This window comes from Corapipo altera, unplaced genomic scaffold, assembly GCF_003945725.1.
Source record: "Corapipo altera isolate COAL_440 unplaced genomic scaffold, ASM394572v1 61411, whole genome shotgun sequence".
Classification (NCBI taxonomy): domain Eukaryota; kingdom Metazoa; phylum Chordata; class Aves; order Passeriformes; family Pipridae; genus Corapipo; species Corapipo altera.
Window position 1 is genome coordinate 3870 of NW_020884875.1, and position 26542 is coordinate 30411.

Genomic DNA, 26542 nt, shown 5'->3' on the forward strand with positions numbered 1-26542 from the left:
TGCCACATGGAGGGGCCATGCCATGGGACACACCTCCCACTGCTCAGGGAGGCTGGACGGGGGACTGTGGCTCAGCAGTGCCTGAGGCACCCACACAACTCCCGGTCCCCAGTGTGACCTGCAGGGCCTGTGGAGGAACAAGCTGGGCTCCAACATGACCCTCTTGGTTCTGAACACAGCCGGCACCTTCTCGGGCTTCTACCACACTGCTGTGACAGTCACCAACAAGCAGAGCCTGGGGTCACCCCTGCAAGGGGCCCAGCAGCACCCTGGTGCCAAGAGACACCCCACCTTCGGCTTCACCGTGCACTGGCAGTTCTCAGGTACAGCAGTGCTGGTGATCCCCTGCCCATGCTGGCAGTGGGGAGCCCTCCAGTTGGTCCCCCACAGCAATCAGAACGTCCAGAGGAACTGGACACAGACTGTGGGCACAGACTGGCCACACACACTTGCTTCTACCCTGGGATGTGCTGATGGGAGAGGTGCCTGTCTGGGGTGGGTAGCGGGGCAGTCTGTCTGGGAAAGGTGGCAGGGGTGTCCATCTGTGTGTCTGAGGGACATGGAAGAGTTGGAGCCCATCTGTCTGTCCGGGTGATGTGGAGTCATCCCATCTGGCCAATCTGGCAGGCAGGTCCATCTCTCTGTCCAGGGAATGTGCTGCGTGGTGTCTGTCTGTCTGTCTGCCTGCCAACATCAGGTGGCCCAGGTGTCTCTGTCTTGAGGTGCAAGCCCTCAGCCCCCTCTGCCTCTCTCACCCCTGCCAGACTCCACCACAGCCTTTGTAGGCCAGGGCTTTGTGGATCGCTGTGGGAAGGAGACACTGGAAACCACATGGCTCCTGTGGGAAGAGGTCTCATCCCACAGGGACACCTGGAAAGCCACCAGCTGAGCCCTGTCCTGGCCCTCCCACCCCACAGCCCTCACTCCCCTCCTCCTGACATGTCTTCCTTGCAGGGTTGGCACCTCCATCTTCACCCACATCAAGTGATGGGAAAAGGGCCCAGAGCTGCCTGCAGCCTGCTGTCCTTCTGCATCCCCAAGGCTCTCCACTGTAGCACTCTCAGGCTGGGCTCCTGCCTGCTCCCAGCATCCTGCACAGGAAACACACCCTCCCCTTGCCCTGCTTCTTCCCAGTGCCTCCCAGCAACGTGCTGATGGGGCTGTCCCTTCCCAGAGCTTGCTGCTGCCACACATGGAGCCAAATAAAGCCTTCTCCAGTTGGCAGAGAGCCGTGCCCCATGTGTCCCTGGGATGCAAGTAGCCACTCTGTGGCCCTGGGCAGAGCAAGGTGGGGGACGAGTGGTGACTGGGGGAGCAGAGGGAAGTGTTATGGAGGGGCTGGGAGGGGTAGGGCTGGGGGACAGGAGAAGTACAGGTGCTGGGTAATTCTGCTTCCTGACCATGGCTTCAGGCCTCAGCAGGTGCCTTCTTGCCCATGCATATTTGGAGATTCATAGGGGCCTTGTGGTGGGTGGCCCCAGGCAGCATCCCCAGTGTGGAGCAGCAGGATACCCCACAGCCAGGGATCAGGGTGAAGGCTGCATGCTGGCAAGCCACTACTGTCACCTGGCCTCATCCTGTGTCTCTGCCTCCATTTCCAACTTCTGCTGTGGATGGTGGGCTTGGTGCTGCGTGCACATGTAGGGGAGAGCTGGGTGCCAGGCTCCACAGATTGCAATCTGGCATGTTGGCGTGGTCCAAAATCTGTACTGGATACTGGAGGGAACATGAGAGGGAACTGGAGCTCCAGGGGAAGCTGCTGGGTAGACTGGGTGGCTAAAGCCAGATGCTGAAGGGCTCCATGGTCTATGTGCACAGCTCTGCATATATTTCCCAATACTTGCCTGTCCCCTGATTAGTGAGAGGGTGGAACAGGGTACAGATCCTTTCTGATGTTCAAATTCACAGGATGTCATCTGTACCTTAAACTTTGTTTTATCAGCTAATTAGGAAAGGGAACAAACCAAACAGGGGCCCTTTGCACTGATATGACTGAGACTGGAACTCACTAATCCATCATTTCTGCAACTCATGAAGTTTCATTAGTTACATAATCTGAACTGTGCAGCTCCCAGCTCCTGCTCCTGAGCACCAGAGGGAGAGGCTGTGTGGGCAGGGAGAGGTGCAGAGCCTGCCTTGGACTGCAGGATGGCTGGGGGAAGCAACTGCCGGATGGGGCAGGGATTTTGGAGCACACAGTACCCCGAGAAAGTGTCAGGGCCTGTTGGTCACTCTCTTCCTCTCACAGTTTGCCTGCCCTTCCCAAACCTTCCTCAGCCTCTACTCCTCTCCCTCATTCCCTGCTGGGCTCTCAGGCTGCTCTTAGCACCACACCAGCTCCCAAAGTGTGCACAGACTATCCAAGGGTTGCTTATACTGAGTACAACTGGTTGATGTGCCTGGTGGTCCAGCTTTTGGTCAAAAGCCACCCCTGCATCCTCATCCTCACCCTTGCATCCTTGTCTTTGTGCCCTCATCCTCACCCTTGCATTCTCATCCTTACCCCTGCACCCTCATCCTCACCCCTGCACCCTCATCTTCACCCCTGCCTTCCACACACAGTCCCCAGTTCATCCCCATTGCACACTGGAGTCCTTGGCACTGCCCTGGCCATAATGGTCTCCTTTTCACACTCCCTCTCTCCAAACACCCACTGTGGCTGTCAGTAGCACCAAGAGCTGGTTGTTTGGGTCCCCAAAGGTTTCTCTGAATGGTCTGTAAGGTCAAAGCCTTGGGACCCCTGTGGGAATGGAAGATGAGGCTGGGAGCCCTGGTGGGTGAGCCCAAGATGGGACAGGGGCATGGAGAACCTTGCAGGATCAGGGCACAAGATTTCATTTCTGTCCTTTCATTACCCACATGACTGCAAATTCCTTGTCTCTTAGGGTCTCATAAGAAGGGAGCCCATGGGGTAGGAGAGGAACTAAGCATTCTACTTGCTAAACAAAGAAACAGAAAGCAAAACTGCAGCATTTACAAGAAACCAGTACCAGCAGTGCCATCCACACTGCAATCAAAAGCTATCTTGAACACTCCACACCCTGACTCTGAACCTGATTTGATCCTGCCTTTTTGCTTTTGTCTGGTATGTGCAACCAGGGCTGCCCCCCTCCAGCCCACAACACCTGGGGTTTTCCTATTGCTGTTGGAGCAGGTTCATTTCCTTCATCTACCAAATCCCTGCACCCACTGCAGGTCACCATCTGTCCACACACAAATACCCTTGCCCAGACCTCATGACTCCCTGTCCTTCTGTCCAACCTCTGCAGTGACCAGGGAGTGGTTTGGGGTACAGGAGCTCCTGTGGGGCAGGGTGGAAGCCCAGACACAGCCCTCAACCAGTAGACATGGGGCTAAGGTCCCCCAGACTGGGTGATGCCAGTGGGAAGCCCCACGCAATCCCTCCTACATCCTGGTTCCCACTCATCCCTGTTCCCATCCCTGTTCCAGACCCCATGTCCATTTACACCCTTATTCCATTACCCATACCCATTCCAGTCCCCATCCCCACCCTCATCCCCATCTTCAAGCCTCATTCTTGCCCCGTCCTCATCCCCCTCCCCCCCCCCCCCCCCCGCTTCCAGCCCCATTCCTGTTCCTGTCCTCGTCCCCATCCCTATCCACATCCATTATCCGTCATCCCCGTCACCATTCCCACCCCCGTTCCCAACTCCCGTGCCTCTTCAACACCCTCCTCTCCTCCAATGCCCGTCCCTGTCCCTATCCCCATTCCCATCCCCGTTCCTCCTGCAAGTGCCGCCCCAGGGCTTTCCCGGAAAGCAGCGAGGGATTCGGGATATAAAAACACGCCGGCGGCACTGGCACGGCGACTTTCGGTCTCGCCGCTGCATCCCGATGAGCCGCCGCTTCCTCTCTGTCCTCGCTCTGCCCGTCGGGGCGGCAGTGGCCGCGGCCGCGGCGGGATGCCAGGTGAGAGCTTCTGCTGGGACACACGAGTGGAAACTCGGCCCCGGGAGAGGCTCAGTGGGAGCACGTCTGGGGGTCCCGGAGCTCGGGGAGGGACACGCGTAGGAGACTCACCGGGGTGGTGGGATATGACGGGGGAGCTGCAGCGCTTGAGGGAGAGGGACACGCGTCCCCCCATCTGCAGGGGTGGGGGGAGGGAATCCCCGACAGCTGGAGGACCTCCTGCTCCACGGGGTACACAGACGGCGCCCCTGACGAGGGAGATGCTCCGAGGAAGGAAGGGATGTTCTGGGACTGTCCGAGTCTCTGAGAGGAATGTACATGGGGATTCCTTCCCTGCTGCAGGGGGCACGCATGTGGGAACCCTGCACTTCTCCCCGAGGGACATGGAGGTGAACTGGGGCAGAGAAAGGATGGGGCCCCTGCCCCAGTGATGTGACTTACCCCTGCCTGAGAAGGTGTAGTATGGGAGAGGACGGGCAGTACTTGGAAGTGAAAGCTGAGCCTTGCAGATGGGATGTGCAGGGCTCTGGCTGTGACACAGCCCACCACGGACCTCAGGGCTCCCCACTCATGCCACACATGAGTGCTGAGCACTGCACATGTCCTCACAGACATGGACAGATGTACCCTGGGCTCTCACAGCTCACTTGGCAGGGCTACAGTAGGGGATGTTTTCTGTGTTCCTGCCAGTCGAGGGCTCCCACCTTTAGCTTTTCCTCTTCACCTCTCCCCTTTGCTCAGCTTACTCCAGCTTTTGACCTTCCTGGCACGGCTGAGATAACAGTGACTTTATAAGTTGTGTCTTTTAAAGACAAGTGCTTGGGCACTCACGGGGCTTCAGAGACACCCTGAAGTGCCACTGTTCATGGCTTGACCTGTGTTTTCTTTCTTTTCCAAGTTCCTCTGCCAGGAAGCAAAGATTCCAAGGGAGAATAAGGCCACTGAGAATGAGGCAACCAACAGCAGGTGGCGGCTGAGCCGCTGGCACAAACGCCCCACAGGGAGTGGCAAGGTGAGTGACAATATCCCATGGGAATTGGGGGGTGCAGGCAGGGGGCACAGCCTGCGGGGCAGGGGCTGTGTGCAGGCAGCCCCCCTGACACATCTGCCTGTCCCCAGCCATGCGACCTGACCGGCTGGTGGGAGAATGATCTGGGCTCCAAAATGCACGTGTTCGAGGTCGACAGTGAGGGCAACTTCTCTGGCGAGTACCACACCGCCGTGTCAAGCACTGACAAACCCATCCAGCCATCCCCCCTTGTTGGTTCCCAGCACTTGGACAAGGATGGGCAGTGCACCTTCGGCTTCACTGTCAACTGGAAGAAGTTTTCAGGTCTGTAGCTGCAGCTATGGCTGCTTGTGGGTGGGGTAGTGGGATGAGGAGGGGAGCTCATGTATGTCCCGATGCCCATCCCAGTCCCTGTGCTCTCTCTCCTGTCCCCGTCTGTCCTTTCCTGATCCCTCCCCACTGTGGATGGTGTCTGCAGACAGCAGGACACATCCCAAAACACTATTTGGGTGAAATGGCACCAAGAGTTGCTTTGGCAATATCTCTCCCATGCAACGTTTCCCTACAACCATCTAGATACACTCGGGCTCCATGAGCATTAAGTCCACTAGTGCTTGTGAAGCTCCAAAATCAGCTGGGGTCCTGCTGGGGTGCTAAAAGCCACCACTGCTCCAGATTCCACAGCTGTCTTTGTGGGCCAGTGCTTCTCTGGTGACAATGGGAATGAGGTCCTGGAGACCTCTTGGCTGCTGCGGGAGAAGGTCGACTCCCTGCCCAGTGACTGGAAAGCCACCAGGTGAGCCAAAGCACACACAGTCCATCTGGGATTCCTACCCCTCTGCTGGCTGGGCACCAATGGGCTACTGGTTCCTCACAGGACCGGCCACAACACCTTCATTCGGACAGGCTGAAAGAAGGGAGAAGTCTCACTCTCACCAGACTTGGCAGACAGGAGCCCCCTCAGCAGGATCAGTGTGTACCAGCATCCCCCGTTGTTATCAGCTCTGGAGAAAAATGTTTCAAAAAGTACCATAAAACATTAAAGATTTTTCATTTAAACCAAACCTTGTGCAGTTTGTGGATATGTCCCAGGAAAGCTGGGCTAAAACACTGTGGTGGGTGCAAGATGAAACTCTTTTTGTCCTATTCTGGGAAGAGACTGGCCCCTAGAAATCCCCTTTTTCAGCCCAAACAGGATGGTGCATCCCCAAAGTAAGTGACCCTCTGACGCTAAGTGTGACCAGCACTCGCTCTTTTCTGCTCAAAGCCTCATGAGTGTAATGGGAGGGTAGGCTGGGGAGCACTTTTGCACCCCAGAGATATGTCTGGGAGACCCCTGGGCCTGAGACAGCCCTCGAGCAGGCAGGTGAGGGTTCTTGGCAGTGTCTATACTCCTGGACAGTGTCAAGGACTGCTCTGTACCAGCATCACAGTGCCAGTAGCTTTAGTACATCCTGTCCTAAAACTCTTCCTAGGGAAACCATGCGATTTACTGGAAATCAGATGACTTACAAATCCAGTCCCAAATCTCTGCCTGATGGACTATGTGACTTACCAAAATGGGCAGTGCATGCCAGCGCTGCCTTACACACCCCCTTCAGCCAAAAAAATTATTTCCACGAAACAGCTCTGGATCTGAAACTGAAACTTAGTCCTTGTGTTGTGGATTCTCAAAATAACCTGGAACAGTGATGCAAGCCCTGAGCTGGCATACTGCCTGGGATTTGAGGAGCCTAAGGATAGGACTGAGCTGCTGGGACTGCCACTGCCCACTGCTCCCCTGGCTTTCCTGCCACAAATGCTGTGGGAAAGCTTTGCTAACAGCATCTGTGGCTTTAGCAAGTTTGCCACCTGCTCTGTGCTTTAGCCTGCCTTGTTGCAGGCTTGCATGTGGTTTGCTTCTCACATCTTTCCCCTTGGGGTTCATCTTCTGCTTCTAGAGCGATGCTGCTGTTCCCTTCTCAGTGCTTCGCTGGCATTTCTCCAGCTTTTTCAGTTCCCTTACAGCCTTTCTGACCTGAACAACTTTACACCAGCCCTCTGCTATGCATGTATGTAGTGCACAGCTTTTTACTTGCTTTAGAGGAAAATGAGAGTTAGGAAAGTGGAAGGCACAGGGACCATGAGACTCTGCTCTCCCTCCAAAGCAGGGCGAGTTCAGCAGTGGGGCACCCCATTAATCCTGCATCCACCTGACTTTGTTACTGGTTTTATACCAATATTTCCCCAGAGCAAGACTGCTCAGAGGCTGTGCAGCATTCCTGGGGTGCTCCAGCAAGACAGCAGTGCTGACCACAGTTTGAGCAACCTGCAAACCCCTGCAGGCAGCCACGGTACTGCTGAGAAATACCGTGGGCATGGGCTGGCAGAGCTGTTTGCAAGGCCAGTCCCTATATGAGGGCAACCAGCAAGGCTGCAACACATCCAGCATCTCAGTGGCAGGTGATAAGACATGGTGTGTCAGGTGGCACCTGCAGGCTCCTGAGGGGGGCTAGGGTTGAGGATGCTTCTCTATGAGCATTAGGTATCCATCAGCACTGGGTTTTACCCAGCTGGAAGACCCGCTCACAGTACTGGTCTGCAAACCCAGCACAAATCCCTCAAACAGACAGTCACTGTTAGAATGCAGGAGTCACCATTGCAGGAGTCCTCCGGCACTTGCATGTCTTAACCACAATGCGGAAAACTGTCCTACGCAACCATTTCTGCAGGGGCTGTTCCTGTCGACCGTTTGCAAATGTCTCAACACTGAACATCTTGCTGCCCAACATCTCAGTGCAGCTGTTGTGCCACCTAAGCAGACGGAGGCAGAGAGTTCCCAGGTCACTCAAGGACACATAGCTCCCATCCCCTCCACCATTTCTGCATGGTCCTCTGCTCAGGACTGCACGTCATGCTCTGCTCTCTCCGCCTCTCTCCATAGCCCAGTTCCAGCTGCAGCCTTGCCAAGCACAGACAGTCATCCTGAGAAGATGGAGGAGCTCCTTGACCATGTTCTCAATTTTTCCTGGGGATCATTTAGAACCAGGGCACCCTTCCACATGTGTTCTGCCTACCCAACCCACAGCTGAGCTCATCCCACTTTGCAGCATAAGCCCTTGGGTGGATGAGGAATCTGCAGTTGGTCCAGATTCCCCTCTATGGCTCACTGGGTTACTCACTCCTGCCACCCTGCCCACACCCAGGCTGTGCTGCAGCACCAGTGCTGAGTCCCCTCCGGTCCAGTGTACCCTGACCGGGCACTGGGTCAGTGACCTGGGCTCCAACAAGCCATCTCAGCCATGAATGGAAACAGCAACTTTACCAGCTCCTACCACATAGCTGTGACAGCCATCACAAATGAGGTCTGGGTGTCACCAATGCAGACAACCCACCTTCTGCTTCACTGTTAACTGGAGCTTTTCAGGTGTTTCTCCTTTCTCAGCCTTCATCTTGTGTCCCCAGAGCTCCCCTGCTCTCCACTGTAATGTCCAGAGAGTTTCCCTGCCCTTCCTGTGATGTCCCCGATGCTCTTCTGCACTTCCCTCCACTATCCTATTTGATCCTCTGCCTTTCCCTTTGGTGTCACAAGCCCTCCCCTCTCTCTACAGTGTCCCTAGAACTTCCTACCCTTCTTTATGGTGTCCTTGACGGTCGCCTGCCTTATTGTGGTGTCCCCAGGGCTCACCCATCCCCAACACTGGATCTGCGTGGCTGGTGGTACCTCCTGGTCCCCACCTCTGTCAGGTCCTGCCGAGGATGAGGGTGGGGCAGAGCTGGATGCAGTCTCAGCTGGGATCATCTCACCCACCCTGCATATCCCATGCCTGTTCAATGCCATGCCCCCAGTGTCAGCAGGACAGGAGGCTGAGGAGGAAAATATCACCCATCTACAAGCAGCCTTCTCCCACTGACAAACAGGTAAGCTGTTTGCTAAGAGGGACAGCCCCACCTCAGCACCTTCTCACCCCACCCTTTCATGAACTGTAGACTCCATCACCGCCTCCATAGGCCAATGCTTCATGGATGAGGACAGAAAGAAAATGCTGAACAGCACATGAATCATGCAAGATGAGCCTGACAGGCAGAGGATGACTGGAAAGCCAGTGGGTGGGTGACAGGGCACTTCTCTGTCCCTGTGCTGGGGCTGTGCCCATGGGTGCTGCATGGAGACCACAGGGGAGCACCAAGCCCTGAAGGTGAGTGCTGGGAGCCAACTGGGCAGCAAGAAAGGGAGAGTGGTGCCAGGACCCCATGGACTTTTGGGAAAAGTCCCTGGGATGGGAGCTGAAGGCAGGTCTATACTTTTTAAATTAAAATCAAAGCACCATTTGAATATATTGTATTGCCAGATCCTGCTCCCTGAGGAGGACAAGAGCAGCCTTCCTCCTGTCTTTAAGCCCAGGAAAGATGAGGAGAATGCTGAAGGCAGATCTCATCCCGTATACTGGACAGGGGCCACAGAAGTCTCTCCTGACCTGGATGCAGCCAGATGCCACCTCTCTCTTCCCTTGCAGCATGGGCAGCTACTCATTCGCCTGTCTGGAGTGATATCTTAGAGAATGTGTCTCTGCACTGTGTCCCTGTGCAAAGGCCAGGCATTTTGAGCACCCCTGGCCATCTGCACATCCCCAGCACAGTCTCGTACCATTAGGGGCCCTGTGGGAAGGCTCAGACAGGATCCTGCCCAACCTCAGAGCGCCACGGATGTGGCATCACCTTCCATGATGCCTGCAGAGCCACCATGCACGGGGCATCCCCTCCCACAGGGACAAGCAAATTTCAACATCTACGTATCTTCCAGAAAAGCCCTTCTGCACTTAGGAGGGGGATTCATTCAACAGTTCCTGCTGCAGTCACAGTCACAGCTCCCAGACCCAGGGAAAGCTCAGAGCAGCCAGGAGGAAAAACAGCTTAGAAACAGCAGCAGACATTTATAATGCAGGAAGGAATGGTCACAGGGATGTGTCCCCGTGGGCAGACACACCACCCTTCAGTGCAGCGGAGCAGAGCTGGTCAGACTGTGCTTGCTGCAGCCCGGCGTTGGGGTAGTAGCACTGGGTCAGTGGCAGCGGGGCAGTGTCAGGCCGTGCCTGCTCACAGGACTCCAACACTGAGCAAGGAACGGGTTGGCAGATCCTCTTGGGTAGTGGATATGTAAATCATCCCTCTGTCCTCACCTCTCTGAGCAGCCGTGCTCATCCCCAGGTCACGCAGACCTCCTCCCTCTCTCTCCTTACCTGTCCTGGGCACGCTGACATCAGGCCACTCGCCCCGGGGCTGCCAGCCCGCTGCCGCCTGGGCTCCGGTTACAGCCCTATAAAGGGGATTGGGATGCAGGGCACCGGAGGAAGCTGTGCCAGGCACTTCACAGCCCCGCAGCCATGGAGAGGGGCACTTTCATCCTGGTCCTCACTCTGGCCGTGGCAGCACACGTTGCCCCTGCGGAGAGGAAGGTACGGACAGGGTGACAATGGGAGTGTGCAGATGTGGCTCTGGGACACAGCCTGGGCAGCCAGGGGTTCTCTCTTGAGTGCCATTTTAGGCTTGGACAAGCAGAAGAGCTTTGCAAGCACCTCGTCCAGGCAGTGGGCAGGGTATCTCCGGGTCATCCCCTGCCACCTGGTATCGCCTCCAGGAAGCTTTACTCCCACAGGGCATTCCCTCCCCTTCCCGTGGGGTCTGTGTCTGCGGCACCATGTATGGAGCATCCTGTCTCATGGGATACATGTCTAGGGCACCATGCACAGGACAACCCCTCCCATAGGATATTTGTCCTGGGGCACCATGCATGGGGTACCTTGTCTCACAGGTTGTGTGTCCAGGACACTGTGCGTGGAGCATCCTCTCTCATGGGATATGTGTCTAGGACACCATGCATGGGACATGCCCTCCCATAGGATAGGTGCCTGGGGAACCATGCATGGGACCATCCCTTCCCACAAGATCTGTGCCTAGGGGTACAGTGCACAGGGAATTGCTTTCCACAGGGTCTGTGTCTGGGTGTACCGTGCCCTGGGCATCCCTCCCATGGGGTCTGTGCCCAGGGGTACAGCAGACAGGTAACTCCCTCTCATGGGGTCTGTGTGAGCACACCGTGCTTGCCAGCAGGCTGAGAAATACTGACCTTGCTCCACCGCTCACTCAGCATCCAGGAGCCCCCTGGGGGAGCATTTCCTCAAACCGGGGTCAGGGAGAGCCATGCACTGCATCTGCAACCGCAGCAGGGCTTGTGGCTCCAGCTTTGGGGCAGCAGAAGGGATGGGGTCCCCCTCTGTGCCGTGTGCGGGGACTGGGAGGGTGTGGCTCTATCACTTCAGTGCCAGCTCAGCGGGCTGTGGAGGAACGAGCAGGACTCACTGATGGAGATTTCAGCACTGAGGGACAACGGGGACTTCCAGGGAAAATACCTCACACGGGTCACTCTCTCTGGTGGCTGTGCCCACATCTCCCCTCTGAAGGGCATCCAGCAGCAGCCTGGTGAGGGGGGCTGGCCCACCTTTGCCTTCACCGTACGCTGGGACAAATTCTCTAGTAAGTACTGGAATACCAGGAGATGGTACAGCAGTGTAACTGAGAGCCACGTAGACAGCGAGCAGGAATTCCCTTTTGCCAGGAATTCTGCTGGGTGATGTTTTGACGCAGCTAAGCAGTGCCTGCCCAATGTGGGGCTAAGGGGCAATGCTGGGCTTGCACAGGACAGCCTCTCCTCACCCATCATCTTCACCCCCATCCCAGCTGGACACCTCGGGGTGCCCACAGTGGGTTCAGACCCCATTAGGTGATGCAGACCTTGCCTTGTCTGAGGGAGTCACAGGGGAAGGGCAGGAACCCCTCCACTGCTGTGTGGGTTTGGTGGATATGTGGCCATTAGAGTGGGAACACAGATGTCTCTGGGAGGACAGTGGGGAAGAGGAAGCAGCTGGTTTCCCCATAGATCTCCCAATAAACTCTTCCTCCCAGATGCCACCACTGCCTTTGCGGGGCAGTGCTTTGTGGATTCGGGTGGAAAGGAAACACTGACCACCACATGGCTGCTGCGTGAAGCCGTTGGGTCCCTCAAGGAGGACTGGAAAGCCACGAGGTAGTGTGGGGACATGGGGGGTAGCAGTCCCACAGAGGGGCCCTCTCCAGGACCCTTGAGGATGAGCAGCCCTCTGAGTGAGGGGACCACCTCGGGAGCCCCCCCAGTGTGGGCTGGCAGCAGGGATGCCACTGTGTCCTGGTAAAGGGCTTGCCCTGCCCAGGGACACCTGGCAGCTGCTTGAGGAAAGCTGGGGGGCATTTAGGGACACCTAAATGGCACTGGCAGCTCTGAGTGGGCAGTGTCTGTGGGGTCATCCCACGGGGAACTCTCACCTTCTCACAGGGTGGGCAGAAATGTCTTCATACGAAAACGCACCACGAAAGGAAAGATCCTGCCGAGCTTGTCCCCATCCTGTGAGGATGTGTCTTCACCAGCCCCATGATAGGATGATCTGGCTGCAGCCTGGCTCCCCAAGAAGGCAAGCAAAACCTGCCTCTCAGAGGAAAATAAAACTTAAAAACCATCCAGTGTGGTTGCCTTTTTTATAAATCTGCCCTTGCTACCCTTTCTGTCCCCATGGATACCCCTGCTGAGGTGAGGGCTCACCATTGCCCTTCCCCAGGGACATCCACATCTCTCCCTGATCCCACTCATCCACATCTCTCCCTGATCCCACTAATCCACCCCCTTGGGCTCACTTCCCACCTTATTTAACTCAAACTTCCACCCTATGTCATCACTCCCCGCCTGCTTGATGATAGCAGAGCTGGTAGCAGCATCCTGAATCCAGCTGATTTCCATGCACTGCCTCATATCCACCCCCACCAGACCCTTTCCAGTACCTCTGTGCTCCATAGGGTTGGGTGATGTAGAGTATCAGTAGAGGTGAGATATTGGTTCAGTGCTTCCTTTGTGCTATGTGGCACCCCATGTAAAATGTGCAAAAATTAAAGCCCCTATCCCAACCCATCCCATCCCATTCCATCCCATCCCTGTGGGTTACACCCAGGGATTTTACCCTTCTCTACCACTGCATTTTGGCAGGGCTGCTCTATTTGCCTCTGCAGACACTTCTCAAACTTAGTCATCTCTTTTCGACATGAAGGTTTTGGCAGATCTGTGGGTGAAGAGGAAACCTCTTGCAGAAGTGTTACAAAAATATTCCAGCCCTGGGGTTGACAGCAGTATTCTGTTGAGCCTGGCTCAGCCCCAGCAAGGCCAGAGCACAGCGCCATGACGTAGAGAGGTGCCTGCCACTTCCCTGGCACCCCTAACAGGGCAGCTTGTCCCTGCCAAAGAGTGCAGAAAGGCAGGGACTGGTGTCAGGCCAATGGAATAGAACGTAGCATCCAGGGCAAGAGCAAGGGAACGCCTGGGTGATTTCTGAGGCCCCTGTGATAAGCCCATGCGTATGGGACAGAAAAAGGCAACAAGGAGGAGGGATGTGTTAGGAGAGAGGTGTTTTCCCTGGCCTCTGGGGCTATCTGGATGAGAGGGAGATGTGCTGAGCAGCAGCAGCTGGGTGCCAGGGTGCACCAGGGCTCATGGTGGGCACTGAGAGATGCCACCCCACTGGGGGGACTCCTCCCCACCCCCGTATGCACACTGCAGCCCTGCTGCCATCCAGTGCCCAAAGTACTGCTGACCTGGAAAGAGCACAGAGTGATGCTGCTGAATCCCACCTGAATTTTCAGTTACCTACAGCCCCATGGCTGCTCCAGGCATCGCAGAGAGCAAAGACATGGCTCAGGAACACAGGGGCAGTGCAAGCTGCATTTTGTACATCCAAAGCCCTTTAGAACAGCAAATACAGGGAAAAGGTGTGAATACAATGCTGGTTATCATACCGTGTGTATTAAGCAAACACACTAGATGTGAGATACCTCAGTATCTCACTGTGGTTACTTCTTCCTCTAACTCCCAGTAAAGTAAAAGCAAAAGCATTGCAATCAGCAGCTGACATGCAGAATATGCCGGGGAAATGTTATTGCTGCTAGAGCAGAAGTCAAGGTGAGTCTTCCCTCCTGTGCAGCGCTGCCAGCTGCTGCAGCTGGCCCGTGCCAGGCACCACCTGGGTGACGCCCTGTTCTGGCAGTGGCACCAGCAAAGTAGGAAGGGGGTGAATGTTTGAACAGGTGACAATTTACATCCTGCATGCACAGGAGGTGGATACCCATGAAAGGTATTGGCCTTTTCCAGGTTGCTATAAGTGCCTCATGAAACGCCTGTGCACCCACCCCTCTGCAAACCGTGCTCATCCCTGCATTCCTCCAGCACTGACCAGGTCATGTAGACCTCCTCACCTCCCTGCCTGTCCCGGGCAGCCTGACATCAGGCCACTCACCCCGAGGCTGCCAGCCTGGTGCTGGTGGGGCTCCGGTTACAGCCCTATAAAGGGGGCCGGGCTGCAGCGCTGGGGGGAGCTGTGCCGGGCCCTCAGCAGCCGTGTGGCCATGGAGAGCAGTGCCTTTGCCCTGATCCTCACCCTGGCCCTGGCAGCACCTGTTGCCCCTGCAGAGAGGAAGGTATGGGGATGGGTGACAGTGGGGACAGGGTGCTGGCACCCTGCTAGACCCCCAAGATGCTGCTGGGGCTGCAGAGCTCAAGAGGGAGTCAGGGCCGGGCTGCTGGAGCTGGTGGGACCAGCACTATGCAGCACTGAGGGAAGCTGAGGTGAGGTTGGGAGAGAGGGACCACTCCTACAGGGATGACCCTCACTGTGGGAATCATCCAGAAACAGGCAAACAGAGCCATGTCCTAGAGAATTCCTGTTTTCCCACCAAGCTTGCAAGGAAAGCAGCGCACCTGCTGATTTAGCATGAGGAGGACCTGCTCTCCTTGCATCAAACCACACCAAGCAGCACCTGGGCTGAAGGCAGCCAGTGCTAAGGCATGGCACTCACACTGAGAGGGGACGATGCCAGTGGCACACCGGGTCTGTGGCATGCCACCCAGTGCTGCAGGCATTCCTGGGAACAGCTAGGGTGGTGGGCTGGGAGCAGGATGTCCCCTGCCTGCCCAGGCACCCCAACCCTCATGCTGTCCTTGCAGTGCCTCCTCTCCGGGTCATGGCAGAGCGACACCGGCTGCCGGATGGTCGTGTCCCCCCTCGGCAAGGACGGCAGATTCTCTGGGTCCTACCTGCCAGGATCTGCCACTGGTGACTCTGAAATCCTCACCTTGCCACTGGAGGGGTCCCAGCAAGATGCGGGGCTAGTCCCACAGCCCATCTTCTCCTTCACCGTGCACTGGCGGCTCCAAGGTAGGTGGGAAGGGGGCCGTCACCTGGTAGCAGGGATGCCAGCAGGACACAGAGCAATGGCCTTGTGTCTCAGTGCTTGACTCATGCAGCTTCAAATCCTTCCAGACTCAGAGACAGCCCAGACAACCGTCTTTCTGGGCCAGTGCTACGTGGGCAGCAATGGGGAGGAGATCCTGCACGCCCTGTGGCTCCAGCGAGAGGCAACCAACAGTCCTGCTGAGGACTGGAAAGCCACCTGGTGAGTGCTGGGTCCCAGCCACTGCTGTGCCAAGCTCTCCTGCTCCCCAGGCTGGAGAAGGGAGAAATACCCTGGGATGAAGCATGGCAGGACCAGGAGGGTTAAATGGGTTTGTCACTGGTGCCGAGCAGGGGATAAGGAGCATCCCTCTAACATCCCCCTGCATGCCAGAAGTGCCTCAGGGAGGGTGACCCCAGGATAGGGTCTGGCCACAGCAGGTCTCCCCACCCAGGAGGGTCTCCTTCGACTCTCAAGAGCAGGAGAAGAGGAAAAGGTGCCAGCACCTGGTGCAGCCTCGGCTACAGGCTGCTGGAGCCTAGAGTACCTCACTCAACCAGCACCCTGTGGTCAACACAACCCTCCCCTTGGGTTTCCCCTCTGTACCCTCCTCAGCAGAGGTGACCCCATCTGGGTGAGCACAGTGATTTGCTGTTTTCTGCAGGGTTGGCACCGGCATTTTCACACGGATAAAATAACTGCAAGTGGGGAAATCCAGGAGGCTCAATACTGCAAGGAGTCAGTTTTTCTCACAGGCAGACTCTGCTCGCACTGACGTGCTGCACTTGAGCAGCTCTCAGCCCACAGGTTCACGCTTTCTCAGGCAAGTTCAAAATAAAGATGCAAAATAAAGGGTTTCTGTGGATATGCAGGGCTTGGCTCTGTTTTCTGCCTTGCCTCAAACGTGTGGGCTTTGTCTCGCTCCACAGCCACCCCCCCCCCTCCCCTTCGTGCCGCACGGCTGAGGGCAGCAGGGTCCCCGGGGATGGGGGCTGTCCCATGTCCCCTCCCTGCCGGTGTGCAGCAGTACTGTGCCTGCCAAACTGCTGCTGTGCTGTGGGTAACACGCTCCTCGGTGTCACTCCCAGATGTCCCCAGCGATGGGGAACAAACCGGGCTGTGACCGGGCTGCAGCAGGATAAGGCACAGCCTCGGCGTGCTGCCGTGGCCAGCATGTCCAAGGGCTGCAGGGCAGGCTCCAGGCAGAGCCTTCCCCATGCGAGCAGAGCAGAGGAAGTTTCTCGGGTGCCCGAACGCACGGGGCGGTTGCAAATGGCTTTTGCAGAGCCGGCAGCCTCCCGTTCCCAGCCCCGGCGGATGCGCAGCGGTGGCCGGCTGCCAACTGCCCTCCCATTCCGGGTCTGGGGAAAGCTCCCAAATGCCCTGCCCCAGGACACTCCTTGGCACGGCTGTGCCCTCTGAGCAATGCACAGGTGGGGGTCTCCAGCCAAGACCCTGGTGTCCAAGTATAATCAGGGAATGAGAGGGGAAGAAGGGTGCATATGACGTTGGCTGGGTTCCTTTGGGGAAACACAGCCCAACCTCTCTTCCTTCTGCCTTGGACATCTTGCCAAAATGGTCCCAGCATAACTCCCTGGTTATGTTGGGACCTGGGGGTTCAACAGGCTCAAGGCTGAGGTGCCCAGCTGTGGGAGTTGGAGGGAGGTGGTGGCTCCATTGCTGTATTTCCATCTGCTTTTTTAACCAGTTTTCATATTTCTGCTAGTTTTTCTGTTTCCACCAATATCCAGCAGCTGGTGCTAGTGGATAAAAATAGGATTGATGCTGACACAGGGTTTAGATTTCCTGTGAAAAGAAGGGTATGTTTTATTTCTGCTATTGACTGAAATTTCCACCTCTATGAGAAACCCTGATTCATTTAAAATAGGGGAGAAACCTGACTCCTTTAAAGCCATGATCAGGAAGTGTTTTGTATTCACTACACAGCCCAGGCCTTCCTCAGCAATAGGAGGCAAATTTCATTTCATGTTTTCACAGTTTTCAGTATATCACTACTGTGGAAATGAGGTGGCATGACCGACACTTGAGGAGTCACCAAGCAAAAAAGAACCATTTGGCAACACCCATATGGGACGTGCCAAGGGCTGAGAGGAATATTTTGCTCTGAAGAGCTCATGTTTCCAGTCTGTCAGCGTGCTCTCACAATGCAAACACAGGCACCTGCCAGGACATGAGTGAGATACAGGCTGACCTTGGGCATAACAGAGGGAACACAGCAGGGAAGGTAAGCAGGGACCATGACACTGACCTAAAGCAGAGCAGGGCTATGTGTGTGCATGTTCTGTGCTGATGCACACACAGCCTATGCTCTGATCCCTGCAGCATGCAAGGAAAAAAGAGAGAGGATCTGCAGCAAGGAGGAGGAGGAGGGTGGCAAGAATACCAGGTGCCTCCTGCTCCTCTACTTGATGTAACAAGATCCTTGGATGAAAAGCTCATTATGGGCACTTTTATCATCGCTGCCCTTTAACCCAAGGCATGAGGTCCAGGCTGGGCTTCCTTCCTCTCACAAGCTCAGAGCTGCTCAGTGTGGGAAAGCAATGAAAAATACCGGACCTCAGTCATCATGGGCTGAGACCGTGGAGCAGCCATCCCTAAAACTCCCAGCTCCTGGCTCCCTGCCCTCTCTCCCAGAGCTATCTCCCTTCCTGATACTTGGCCAAGCAAGCCTGACTGATGCAGAGAGCTGTACTGACCGCATCACCCTCAGGCAAACACCAGCTCCAGAGGCTGCTCCCTACTTCACTGGCAACAGCACCATGTATTACTTCCGATGACTCATTCAATACTGATTAGTGCTGGGGCAGGGACCACATGTGACACCAGTGGCATTACTCACCCTGACCTTGAACTGCAAAAAGTGAAACTAAAGTGGGGATGGGCATTACACACTGCAGCCTTGAACTGCAAAAAATGAAACTAAAGTGAGGATGGGGCCCCAAACCTTCCTGATCCCATGCACAGCTCCTGGGCATAAAAGGGTTAGTGATTCCCTGGAGATCCTTGAGGGCTGCCAGCCCCAGGCAGAGGACCAAACTGTGACCTGACACTGTTGGGACCCTGCTGCTGCCTGTCCTGAAACAGACCCCTGGGTGAGTCTCTCCTCCCCAGGTAGAGACACAACATTCAGCTCTGTATCTCGTTTGCCAGCACAAGCACCCTTTGCTTCCCGAGGGGGCTGCAAGCATGGAGCTTCCTTCACCCACAGCCTTGGGGGCTCCCATGCCCCCAAACCCCACACTGGGCTCCACAGCCTGACCTCAGGGTCTGCTAGTGCCTCCCGTGGACCCAGCGGGAGGCACTAGCCAGACCCAGGACCCAGCCCGGATTTAGCAACCCCGCAGCAGGCAGAGCCCTCCCGGTGGCCCCGAGCAGCCGAGGGGACAGGGCTGTTGCAGCACCCTGGCCCCTGCTCCACTTCCTTCAATTGTGCAGCTCCCCATTACGAAAGCAGCGGCGGGGGATGACACCAGCACCGGCTCCCCGCGCTTCCTTATCAGGGAAGCTGCTGCTTCCGCGGTGCTGCGGGCTCGGGTGCGCCTCGTGCCCACCACACACATTTTTCTCAAAGAGCATTTTTGTACCCTTGAAGAGGGGTGAGAGCAGAGCAACAGCCCTGTAAACCCTCAACAAGCCCCTCCGCACAGGCACGGGAAGGGAAGGCAGCACACATTCCCCCACACAGACTGTGATAGTTATCACCCCGGCCTCCTTTGGGCTCCTCCCACAAGGCCCCCAGCCCAAGGTGCAGTCCTCAGCCTTCACCCAGCAGTCCAGCACCTTACCAAAACAAGCGCAGAGGACACAGTCACACACCATTAGTATTTATTTAGACTTTATTAATAAGGAAGCTATTATTTTTCTGATCCAGTAGATGTCCCTGCTTATTGCAGGGGGAACACGACTAGATGACCTTTACAGGTCTCTTCCAGCCCAAACCATTCTACATGACTCTATGAAATGTCCTGAAGTCGGATGAGGAGATTGATCTACAGGCACCACTAAGCTGCACTTCAGGAAAGATACCGTTCACCAGCTCAAAGTGTTTCTGCTCAGCCCTGGGGAGCAACCAGAACCAGTTCACTGCATCATCAGCCAGCACAGCAAGGCTTGGGCACACGAGGACATGGCTTTGAAACCATCCTGTGGCCAGGAAAGCCTTCAAGAGCAAGCATCTCTGCTGCTCGCTGTCCATGCTGCCTCAGCAGTCTGGCTCAAGGTATGCCAGCTCCCTGAGGCCCAGAAGCCTGCAGGAGATGAAAGGCTCAGCCCTTACAGTTGGCAAACAGCACACATGGCTCAGGAAGGACTCCACATTACCTTCTCTAGCCAGGCTGGGAGCTGTGGCCATGGCTCAAAAGCTAGCAGGAACAGGCGACACACAGGGTCTGTCGCAGTGGCAGGCAGGACCACTCCCTGTGAGGGGACTGAAGGTCAGGTCTCACTACCTAGAAATCAGGCAACACTGCAGGATTAAGGGGAAGGGAGGTGGGACAGATGCATGCAGCCACCACACAGAGTAAAGAGGTGCCTGTTCATTTCCACCTGGGCAGGGAAGAAGCAGGCCAGTGGCCTCCACCATGAAGTGCATCCAGTCAAACCAAGCACGGGCGCCTCAGGCCCGATCGCCTTCACCCTCCACATCACAGCCCATCCCCACAAGCCACAAGATACACTCCAGGCTGCAAGTCACATCAGCAGCCATAGTGAAGTTTCCAGAATTTCCTGTCCTGTCTCAGATGGAGCCCTGCTATGGTGTCAGAATGATTCTTCCCTGGTAAACCCTCTGAGGTGCTGCCAATCTGGAGAGTATTCAGAAGAAACTGCTTGGATAGATTATGTTAATGCAGCTCTGTCCCTGCCCCGTGGGGTGCCCAGCATCACCCCAAGGAGGCAGCACTGGTCACATCTCGTTGGCATGGTGCTGCTGGATGAGAACTCTGTCAGGGTGTTCCACCCACTCCTGACCCTTGGCTTTCCACGGCACCAGCACCGCTGCTGGCAAAGGGTCGCTCTGGGGTGGGCCCAGCTCGGAGCCTGCTGCTGCCGGGGGATCAGAAGATGAGTTGCTGTTGAAAGGTATGAGATCGGGGTCAAGTGGTCTCTGCCCCTCTTCCCATGACTGATTGAGATTGCCTGACAGTGAGGAGTCCCCAGGCTCTAGGCTGAAGCCCTCCAGCTCAGTATCCTGCTGCATATCAGGTGCTCCCTGGTTCGGGAACTCGCGGATCTGCCGTGACAGCACTGTAAGACAGGTAGAGCCAGCTCCGTCATTTCCAGCCTCCAATCCTCCAGCTCCAAGCACAGAGCCACCACAAAGCCCAGGAGCGAGGAAAAACTGTTCAACTAGGGCTTCCTCCTCCCAAGGGAGGCGGGGAGAGGATGCTGCACAGCTGTCAGGCACAAGCACAACTTGTGCTCCAAGAGGGACCAGATCTCCCCAGTCCTTGCACCACCCCTGGCCCAGGGCCCTGCTTCCAGGCAGCCCTCTGCAACAGGGCTGAGATACAGTCCACAGCTTGGGTGAGACATGAAAGCCAAACCTAGTGGCTGCCCCAGGCAAGGGGCTGCTGAGTTGTAGGTGCCTCAGAGTTCAGGCCGTCTCTGAGGAACGTGCTGTGACCTGGAGGGCAGCGCTTCACCTGAATCCACACCTCAACCCCCATCCGGGCACTCACCTTTGGGCTCCAGCTGTGGCTCTGTGCTCCCAGATGAGCGGATGCTGGGGGAGAGAATGAGGCAGAAGGACAGAAACACGATCTGGAAACAGAAAGATAAGCACAGATCTCAGATGGATAGGCATCACCGGCTGCAACAAACACCTCTCTCCCAAACTTGTAAGGACATCAGAATCCCCCCTCCTACAACACCGGGGCTGAAACCACTTACCATTGTGCAGGTTTTTCTTCTGATGGTTTTCGGGGTGGATCGTCTCACCAAGGCCTGCAGCTTCCGCAACTGCCTGAGCAGTGACCTGCAGGAGAGCAGGCAGTGCAGGTTAGCACAGCAGTTGAGCCAAGAGCTGCAGGATTTCCCCCCCCTTTGCAGCCAGGGACAGGTCACAGTCCTGAGTAAATGAACAGCCTTCCCCACCACATCTCCTGCCACATCCGACAAGAACTCACATGTTCTGCTTCTGCAGCTGCTGCACCTTCTTCTCCAGTTCATGGTTTTGAGCTGTACAGGCTGCCACCCTTTCCAGGAAGGACGAACAGCATGGGGTAAAACAGAGAGGTCTTGTTAGTTAACAGTAGGGACTTCAACAGAATCTCTCCTCAGGTAATCAGCCACCACTTTCAGGTGGCTGGGACAGACAACACTGGTCCTGGTCTCTACCTCATACCACCTGCAGCAAAGCCCAGAGAGAAGACACCTCATACCAAGTGAAGCCCTGGCCATTCCTAAGAAAAGCACCAGACTAAACTCTAAGGATGCTGCCTCCTAGCAACACATCAGCCCTGGAGATCTGTGACATCAGGCTGTACTGCAAACTAGCCTGACCTGGAAAACACACTGGATCTGGCAGGTCAGACACCTGGCTTGAACAAAGTAAGCTCTGGGCCATATCCAAACATAAGAGAGTCAGGCAGGCTACGTGCTGAGGTTCTGAACCCTCTGCAGAGAGCTGTTGCCCCACAGGGTCAGCCTCACTTTCTGCCCAGGGTGGCAAGAGCCCAGCAGCAGAACAGCACAGTGGCTTGTGACGGGGTTCCCCTGCTCCTGGCCCTGGTAATGTGGTCAGCACAACTAAGGCCATGTACAAGGGGAGCAACTTTCTCTGACCAAGCAGGTCAAGTATTTGTTCCCATCCCATCGTTATCAGGCCCTGAAGGTCCTGTGCACCAAGTACCAAACCAAATAGATTTCTTCTTTTTCTGTCTGCCAACCTCAAGGTTCTCGGGCACTAGGCCTGTTACTCCCTTCCCTCATCAGCCTTGAAGATCCCAGGCACCCAGCCAGTCCTGTCACAGAGCAGAGAAGCACAACAGCACAGAGTGCACTGTCCACAAAATCAAGCAATTGCAACTTCTAAGGGGGAACTGGGACTGGAGCTGCTGCTGGACAGCAAGACTCAGGATCCCTCTGGGCAGGGACACCTCCACCATAGCTTGTTTCCTCCCAAGACTAAGAGAGTGACTCATATTCTTTGATATCATTTTTGAGTCTATGTTATGATCATTATATTGATACAGAAAACCACATATTTAGATTTGACCCGATCTGCAGAGGGTGCGGGTGATTAGAAAACTTGCATTAGAATATAGGTGACTAGAAACTGTAAGTTAAGTTGTACAATAAACCCTGTATTACAATGCTTATAGACTGACCACATTGATTCTGCTTGTACAAAACCTGTGCCATCCTAAACCACAAACTCTGTGCTGTGCCACACATAACATAGCAAGAAATCAGATTTCAAAAAGAATGTAATTGAAACCATGATTTAGTGCCATCATCGTTCTGCCAAGGATCCCTAAAAGAGCCTATGTATCCCCTCAGTGTTGAATGACACTGCTGTGTGCCCATACTTGTTTTCCAGGCCATCCACATAGATCTTCCTCCTGCGACGACTGTCCTGAGCTGACTGCTTGTTCCGGATCTTACGACGCACTTTTCTCAGAATTCGCTCTTCAGCCTGCAAGGGTCATTTCTTGTTAACAGCAACCCCAGGGTGCAGGCAATCACCGCCACCCAACCCCCCCTCACATCTCAGGGTTGAACCTGAATACTTGTGTCTTCTGTCCCTCCCACACCACCGAATGAACTGCAAGGCAAACTCTGGCCTGCTGATGTGGTCAGCAGCTTCCAAGGTGTAGCAAAAGGGAAGCAGACCAAAGGGAAATGAAAAACATGTAGCTCACAAGCCACTAGTCAGAAAAAACACAGGGCTGGAGGTATTTGTGGTGTATCTGCCTCCTGCAAGCAGTCATGAGTGTGGAGAGTCACAGCAGCCAGGTTTCATTGGTCTTTTATCCACCTGACTAGCAAAGCAGAAGTTGCTGTGCACATGGACACCCCCGGACTTGAAAGGAGGAAAAGGACACCCAGCCCTGATGGACACTACCCTGAACACAGCACCCGGACACCAATATTCTCATCAAGGCACTGTCCTGTGTTCTCAAACCCCCTGCACTAGCTGACATACTCAAGTGACCCAAGTCTGACTCTAGCAAGGACTCACTTTGGTCAGCGGCAGACACGTTGGTAATGTAACGCCTTCTTTCTCCAGAAGCTGCTTTTCCTCCTCTGTCAGGACCAGCTCTGGGAAATCAGACTAGAAAACAGCAAAAATACACATGCTGAGAATGCAAAGTAAAGGGCAGGGAGGGCATGCAGCAAACACACAGAACTGGGATCAGCTCTCCCAAAGCAGCATCATGATTTCCCTCAGAGATATGCCTCACAGGAGCCAAGCCAGAAGACAAGGGATGTGAGCAAAAGCAAAGGCTGGAGACTGCAGTCAGTACCTGCACGATGGCTCCAGGCACAAGCTGAGGTTCAGAATCCACATCAACAGCAATGGGGGAACCAGAGCTCTGTTCCAGTGCCTTGCTTGTGCCGTCCAAACCCACCCATGTTCCTGGGGAAGGAAAGGAGAATCAGGTACTGGGCCTTAGTGAAGCAGCACCTAATTAACCAGTTTTGGGTAGCACAAACCCACAATTTTATGGTAACAGAAAGCCTCTGAACTTGGCTCTCTCCATCACTGCCAGGTACCCACCCAAAAAAATCTCCACGTGGGACTACTTTTCAGCCTGTATCCAGGACAGAAAGAGACTACACACATCACTCACCCAGCTCAATAGTAACATCTCCTTCTGCCACGTCAGACCTCACGCTTTCCAGCACAGGCCAATGGAGAGAATAGTTGTGATCAACCTGCACAATGTCTCTGCTGGCAAAACTGCTGCCAGGGAAAGGGGACAGACGCTGATCCTCAGAAATGCTGCTGTCACTGCTGGCAGGCAAATAATCGAGCATGCCTGGTTCATCTTCTAAGGGGCTCAGCAGTGAGCTGATGAAGTCATCCATCTCCTTGTCCAGGAGCTGCAGAGGAACAGCTTTTACTCAGCAAGGATACAAACCTCCTGAACCTCAACTCAGCAGTGATTTCTCCCAGAGAACTCACCTCAGGCGTTGGCAGGACCCAGTCTTCCAGGAGACCATTCTGCTCCTCTGGGATTTCAGGGCAGGAAGCATCATCGTTCAGGAGAAAGTCAAGCAGATCCACGTCTGCCAGGGCATCCAGTCCCTCTGGACATGACATCTGAGCAGGACACCCAATGTGAGCACAGACACAAGGAGAGACACCAGCACTGCTTCGAGGTGCCCCTCAGTCCCTACAGACAGAGTCTCCTCATGCAATGTCAACAGCTGTCAGGGCCCTGCAGTGATGACCTGTCCACAAGTACTTCCTCAACAGGCTCTCAACTGGTGGTCCCTACATGCCAGTTTCCCCACTGAGCTGCTGGGACCCAGCCATAGGAGCCATGTTCCACCCAGAACAAAAAACCTGCAGGAAGGAGAGGAAAAGCTAAACAGCCCCAGACTTTCTGGCATGGAAAGCATGCAAGATCCTGCTATTCCACAGAGGCCGAAAAGTGCCAAATACCACACCGTGTAGCCAACAGGGACAGCCTCCTGTCACAGGGAATTATGCTGAGGGGTTAACTAAAGGGACTTTGCTAATAATTAATGATAATCAAATTCTAAGTAATCAATGATTGAGAGAAATTAAACAGTAATCAGATGGTGATTAAGCAATCACTGAAAAATAATTAATGACTGATATACAAAGACTTGAATGACGATTTAGTAATTCAGGCAGCTGTCAAACACTCCGCTATTTAACACACTTGTAATAATTAACGAATAGTTGGATATATATAAACGTTACACGATATACTTTTAGGCTGAAAGTATAATGCTCCTTACCTTGTTGAAGAGGTCAGACGCTGATAAAGGGTCTTTCAGCCCTGAGGAGTAATTTGGAGAGGTGTCCCTGCTCACAGGGAGATCAGCAGCAGAGCTCAGGGGGCTCAGGGAGCCACAGAAGCTGACAAGACAGAACGATGGACTTGCAGTCAAACCCTGCCTTGGTGTCTGTGCACGTGTGCGGCTGCAGCAACTTCAGCTGTCTGGTCCCAGCTCAGGCTGCTGCTGTTATCTCTGGATCAGACACAGCCCAGGTGCCTCGGTCCCTGAGAAGATGCAGCCTGGCATGGCTGTCACAGAGGGCATGGCTGGGCCAGGATCAGTTGGGCCGGGATCAGCCCGGCCGGCTCGCCTGAGCCAAAGCTCTGCTCATGCCGTCGAAGTGTGGGCATGCACTGCATGTCTCCATTAGCACCGCTAAGGCTTTCACATCTAGGTGTCAGGCGTCACAGCCTAAAAAACAAAACCAGAAAAAATATAATATCACCAAAACCACCTGGAACCCCACCCAAAACCAGAAAGCCAGGGCAGTCCCCAGCCACAGGGCTGCTGTGACGGCTGCCTCTGAGCAGGGCTGCAGGCAGAAAGTGGAGCAGCAAAAGGAAGGGGAGCTAGGCAGAGCCAGGAATGGCAGTGCCAGGGCCCAGGGCTTCCAAAGACGTGGAGGGGTTTCTCCGCAGGAAGTGTGCGCCAGGCAGGCAGCATGGGCAGGACAAGAACAATGGGATAAGAAGCAGGTTGCATCAGACGGGACGGTGATTGGAGCGCAGGGGCCATTCCCCTCGCCTGGAGACCCACTCTAGGGAAGACAACTTCTCACAGCCCCGGCCGTGCGGCGAGACCCCAGACTCCGAGCCCCCCGAACCGCTATCCCCCAGCTCCCCTCACCCCCGAACCCTTGAGCCTCGGACCCCAAACTCCTGAGCCAGGGAGCCCAAAACCCCTGAGCCCCGGACCATGGAACCCCTGACCACCCGACTAGATCCCACACTCCGGAACCGTGAGTGAGCCGTGACCCCAGACCCCCGCACACCACAGCCCATGACCTGGGACCACGGGCTCCTGACCTCCAGATTCCGGACCTCCTGAACCACCCCCCGGGACTCGTGACCCCCAGACCGCTGCGCCCCCGGCCCCTTGCCCGCAGGGCTCCGGACTCCGGGCTCCCGGCTATCCCCCCCACCTTCCCCCCGAGTGCCGACCCCAGTCCCTCCCGGCCCTCACCGCGGCGCCGCCGCTTCCAACGCACCGGCGATGACGTCACTCTCCTCCCGGCGGGCCGCGCGCGCGCGCCGGCGCCGTCCGGCCGCGCTAACGTCGCGCGCGCCCATTGGTCGGGTGGGGTGGGGGCAAGGGGGGGGG

At 55.5% G+C, this 26542-nt stretch overlaps 5 protein-coding genes across 6 annotated transcripts in view; 4 read left to right on the forward strand and 1 right to left on the reverse strand.

Annotated features, from left to right (window-relative positions):
• LOC113943073 (avidin-like) overlaps positions 1 to 1167 on the forward strand; it is a 1708-nt gene extending 541 nt beyond the window's left edge. Inside the window, exons 2-3 of the mRNA XM_027634363.1 lie at positions 113 to 323; positions 765 to 1167. Coding sequence (XP_027490164.1) covers positions 113 to 323; positions 765 to 889 — 336 coding nt within the window. The 3' untranslated portion in view covers positions 890 to 1167. The remainder of the gene's footprint in view (positions 1 to 112; positions 324 to 764) is intronic.
• Positions 1168 to 3826: 2659 nt separating this feature from the next.
• LOC113943069 (avidin-like) lies at positions 3827 to 5964 on the forward strand. The gene is made up of 5 exons (XM_027634359.1): positions 3827 to 3930; positions 4829 to 4942; positions 5050 to 5263; positions 5615 to 5735; positions 5817 to 5964. Exons 1-5 carry the CDS (start codon positions 3856 to 3858, stop codon positions 5848 to 5850), a joined length of 558 nt encoding a protein of 185 aa, XP_027490160.1. The 5' UTR covers positions 3827 to 3855; the 3' UTR covers positions 5851 to 5964.
• A 4338-nt stretch (positions 5965 to 10302) lies between these two features.
• Positions 10303 to 12459, forward strand: LOC113943070 (avidin-like). Its single transcript, XM_027634360.1, has 4 exons — positions 10303 to 10374; positions 11239 to 11452; positions 11882 to 12002; positions 12288 to 12459. The coding sequence occupies exons 1-4, from the start codon at positions 10303 to 10305 to the stop codon at positions 12385 to 12387; spliced, it is 507 nt and encodes a 168-aa protein (XP_027490161.1). The 3' UTR covers positions 12388 to 12459.
• A 1916-nt stretch (positions 12460 to 14375) lies between these two features.
• LOC113943072 (avidin-like) lies at positions 14376 to 16042 on the forward strand. Its single transcript, XM_027634362.1, has 4 exons — positions 14376 to 14470; positions 14997 to 15207; positions 15313 to 15445; positions 15888 to 16042. The coding sequence occupies exons 1-4, from the start codon at positions 14399 to 14401 to the stop codon at positions 15919 to 15921; spliced, it is 450 nt and encodes a 149-aa protein (XP_027490163.1). The 5' UTR covers positions 14376 to 14398; the 3' UTR covers positions 15922 to 16042.
• Positions 16043 to 19062: 3020 nt separating this feature from the next.
• Positions 19063 to 26491, reverse strand: CREB3 (cAMP responsive element binding protein 3). Of its 2 annotated transcripts, none has more exons than XM_027634357.1 (11): positions 26405 to 26491; positions 25181 to 25633; positions 24375 to 24512; positions 24040 to 24292; positions 23713 to 23825; positions 23427 to 23519; positions 22774 to 22880; positions 21370 to 21438; positions 21134 to 21218; positions 20923 to 21004; positions 19063 to 20488 (listed from the first exon to the last, which is right to left on the reverse strand). In XM_027634357.1, exons 3-11 carry the CDS (start codon positions 24510 to 24512, stop codon positions 20148 to 20150), a joined length of 1281 nt encoding a protein of 426 aa, XP_027490158.1. In that variant the 5' UTR covers positions 25181 to 25633; positions 26405 to 26491; the 3' UTR covers positions 19063 to 20147. The 2 variants fall into 2 exon arrangements, with proteins under 2 accessions (XP_027490158.1, XP_027490159.1); XM_027634358.1 differs by lacking the exon at positions 26405 to 26491 and adding an exon at positions 26248 to 26348.
• Between the last annotated feature and the right edge of the window lie 51 nt (positions 26492 to 26542).

Bases quoted from the DNA above. Each gene is read 5' to 3' on its own strand.
- LOC113943069 (XM_027634359.1), top strand. From the start codon at position 3,856: ATGAGCCGCCGCTTCCTCTCTGTCCTCGCTCTGCCCGTCGGGGCGGCA. The intron at 3,931-4,828 runs GTGAGAGCTTCT...TTCTTTTCCAAG, and splicing joins CGGCCGCGGCGGGATGCCAG to TTCCTCTGCCAGGAAGCAAA. The intron at 5,264-5,614 runs GTCTGTAGCTGC...CCACTGCTCCAG, and splicing joins CAACTGGAAGAAGTTTTCAG to ATTCCACAGCTGTCTTTGTG.
- LOC113943072 (XM_027634362.1), top strand. From the start codon at position 14,399: ATGGAGAGCAGTGCCTTTGCCCTGATCCTCACCCTGGCCCTGGCAGCA. The intron at 14,471-14,996 runs GTATGGGGATGG...CTGTCCTTGCAG, and splicing joins TTGCCCCTGCAGAGAGGAAG to TGCCTCCTCTCCGGGTCATG. The intron at 15,446-15,887 runs GTGAGTGCTGGG...TGTTTTCTGCAG, and splicing joins GAGGACTGGAAAGCCACCTG to GGTTGGCACCGGCATTTTCA.
- CREB3 (XM_027634357.1), bottom strand. From the start codon at position 24,512: ATGTCATGTCCAGAGGGACTGGATGCCCTGGCAGACGTGGATCTGCTT. The intron at 23,520-23,712 runs GTACTGACTGCA...GCTGTTTTCTAG, and splicing joins TGCCTGGAGCCATCGTGCAG to TCTGATTTCCCAGAGCTGGT. The intron at 20,489-20,922 runs GTGAGTGCCCGG...CCTGTCTTACAG, and splicing joins GCCACAGCTGGAGCCCAAAG to TGCTGTCACGGCAGATCCGC.
- LOC113943070 (XM_027634360.1), top strand. From the start codon at position 10,303: ATGGAGAGGGGCACTTTCATCCTGGTCCTCACTCTGGCCGTGGCAGCA. The intron at 10,375-11,238 runs GTACGGACAGGG...CTATCACTTCAG, and splicing joins TTGCCCCTGCGGAGAGGAAG to TGCCAGCTCAGCGGGCTGTG. The intron at 11,453-11,881 runs GTAAGTACTGGA...TCTTCCTCCCAG, and splicing joins ACGCTGGGACAAATTCTCTA to ATGCCACCACTGCCTTTGCG.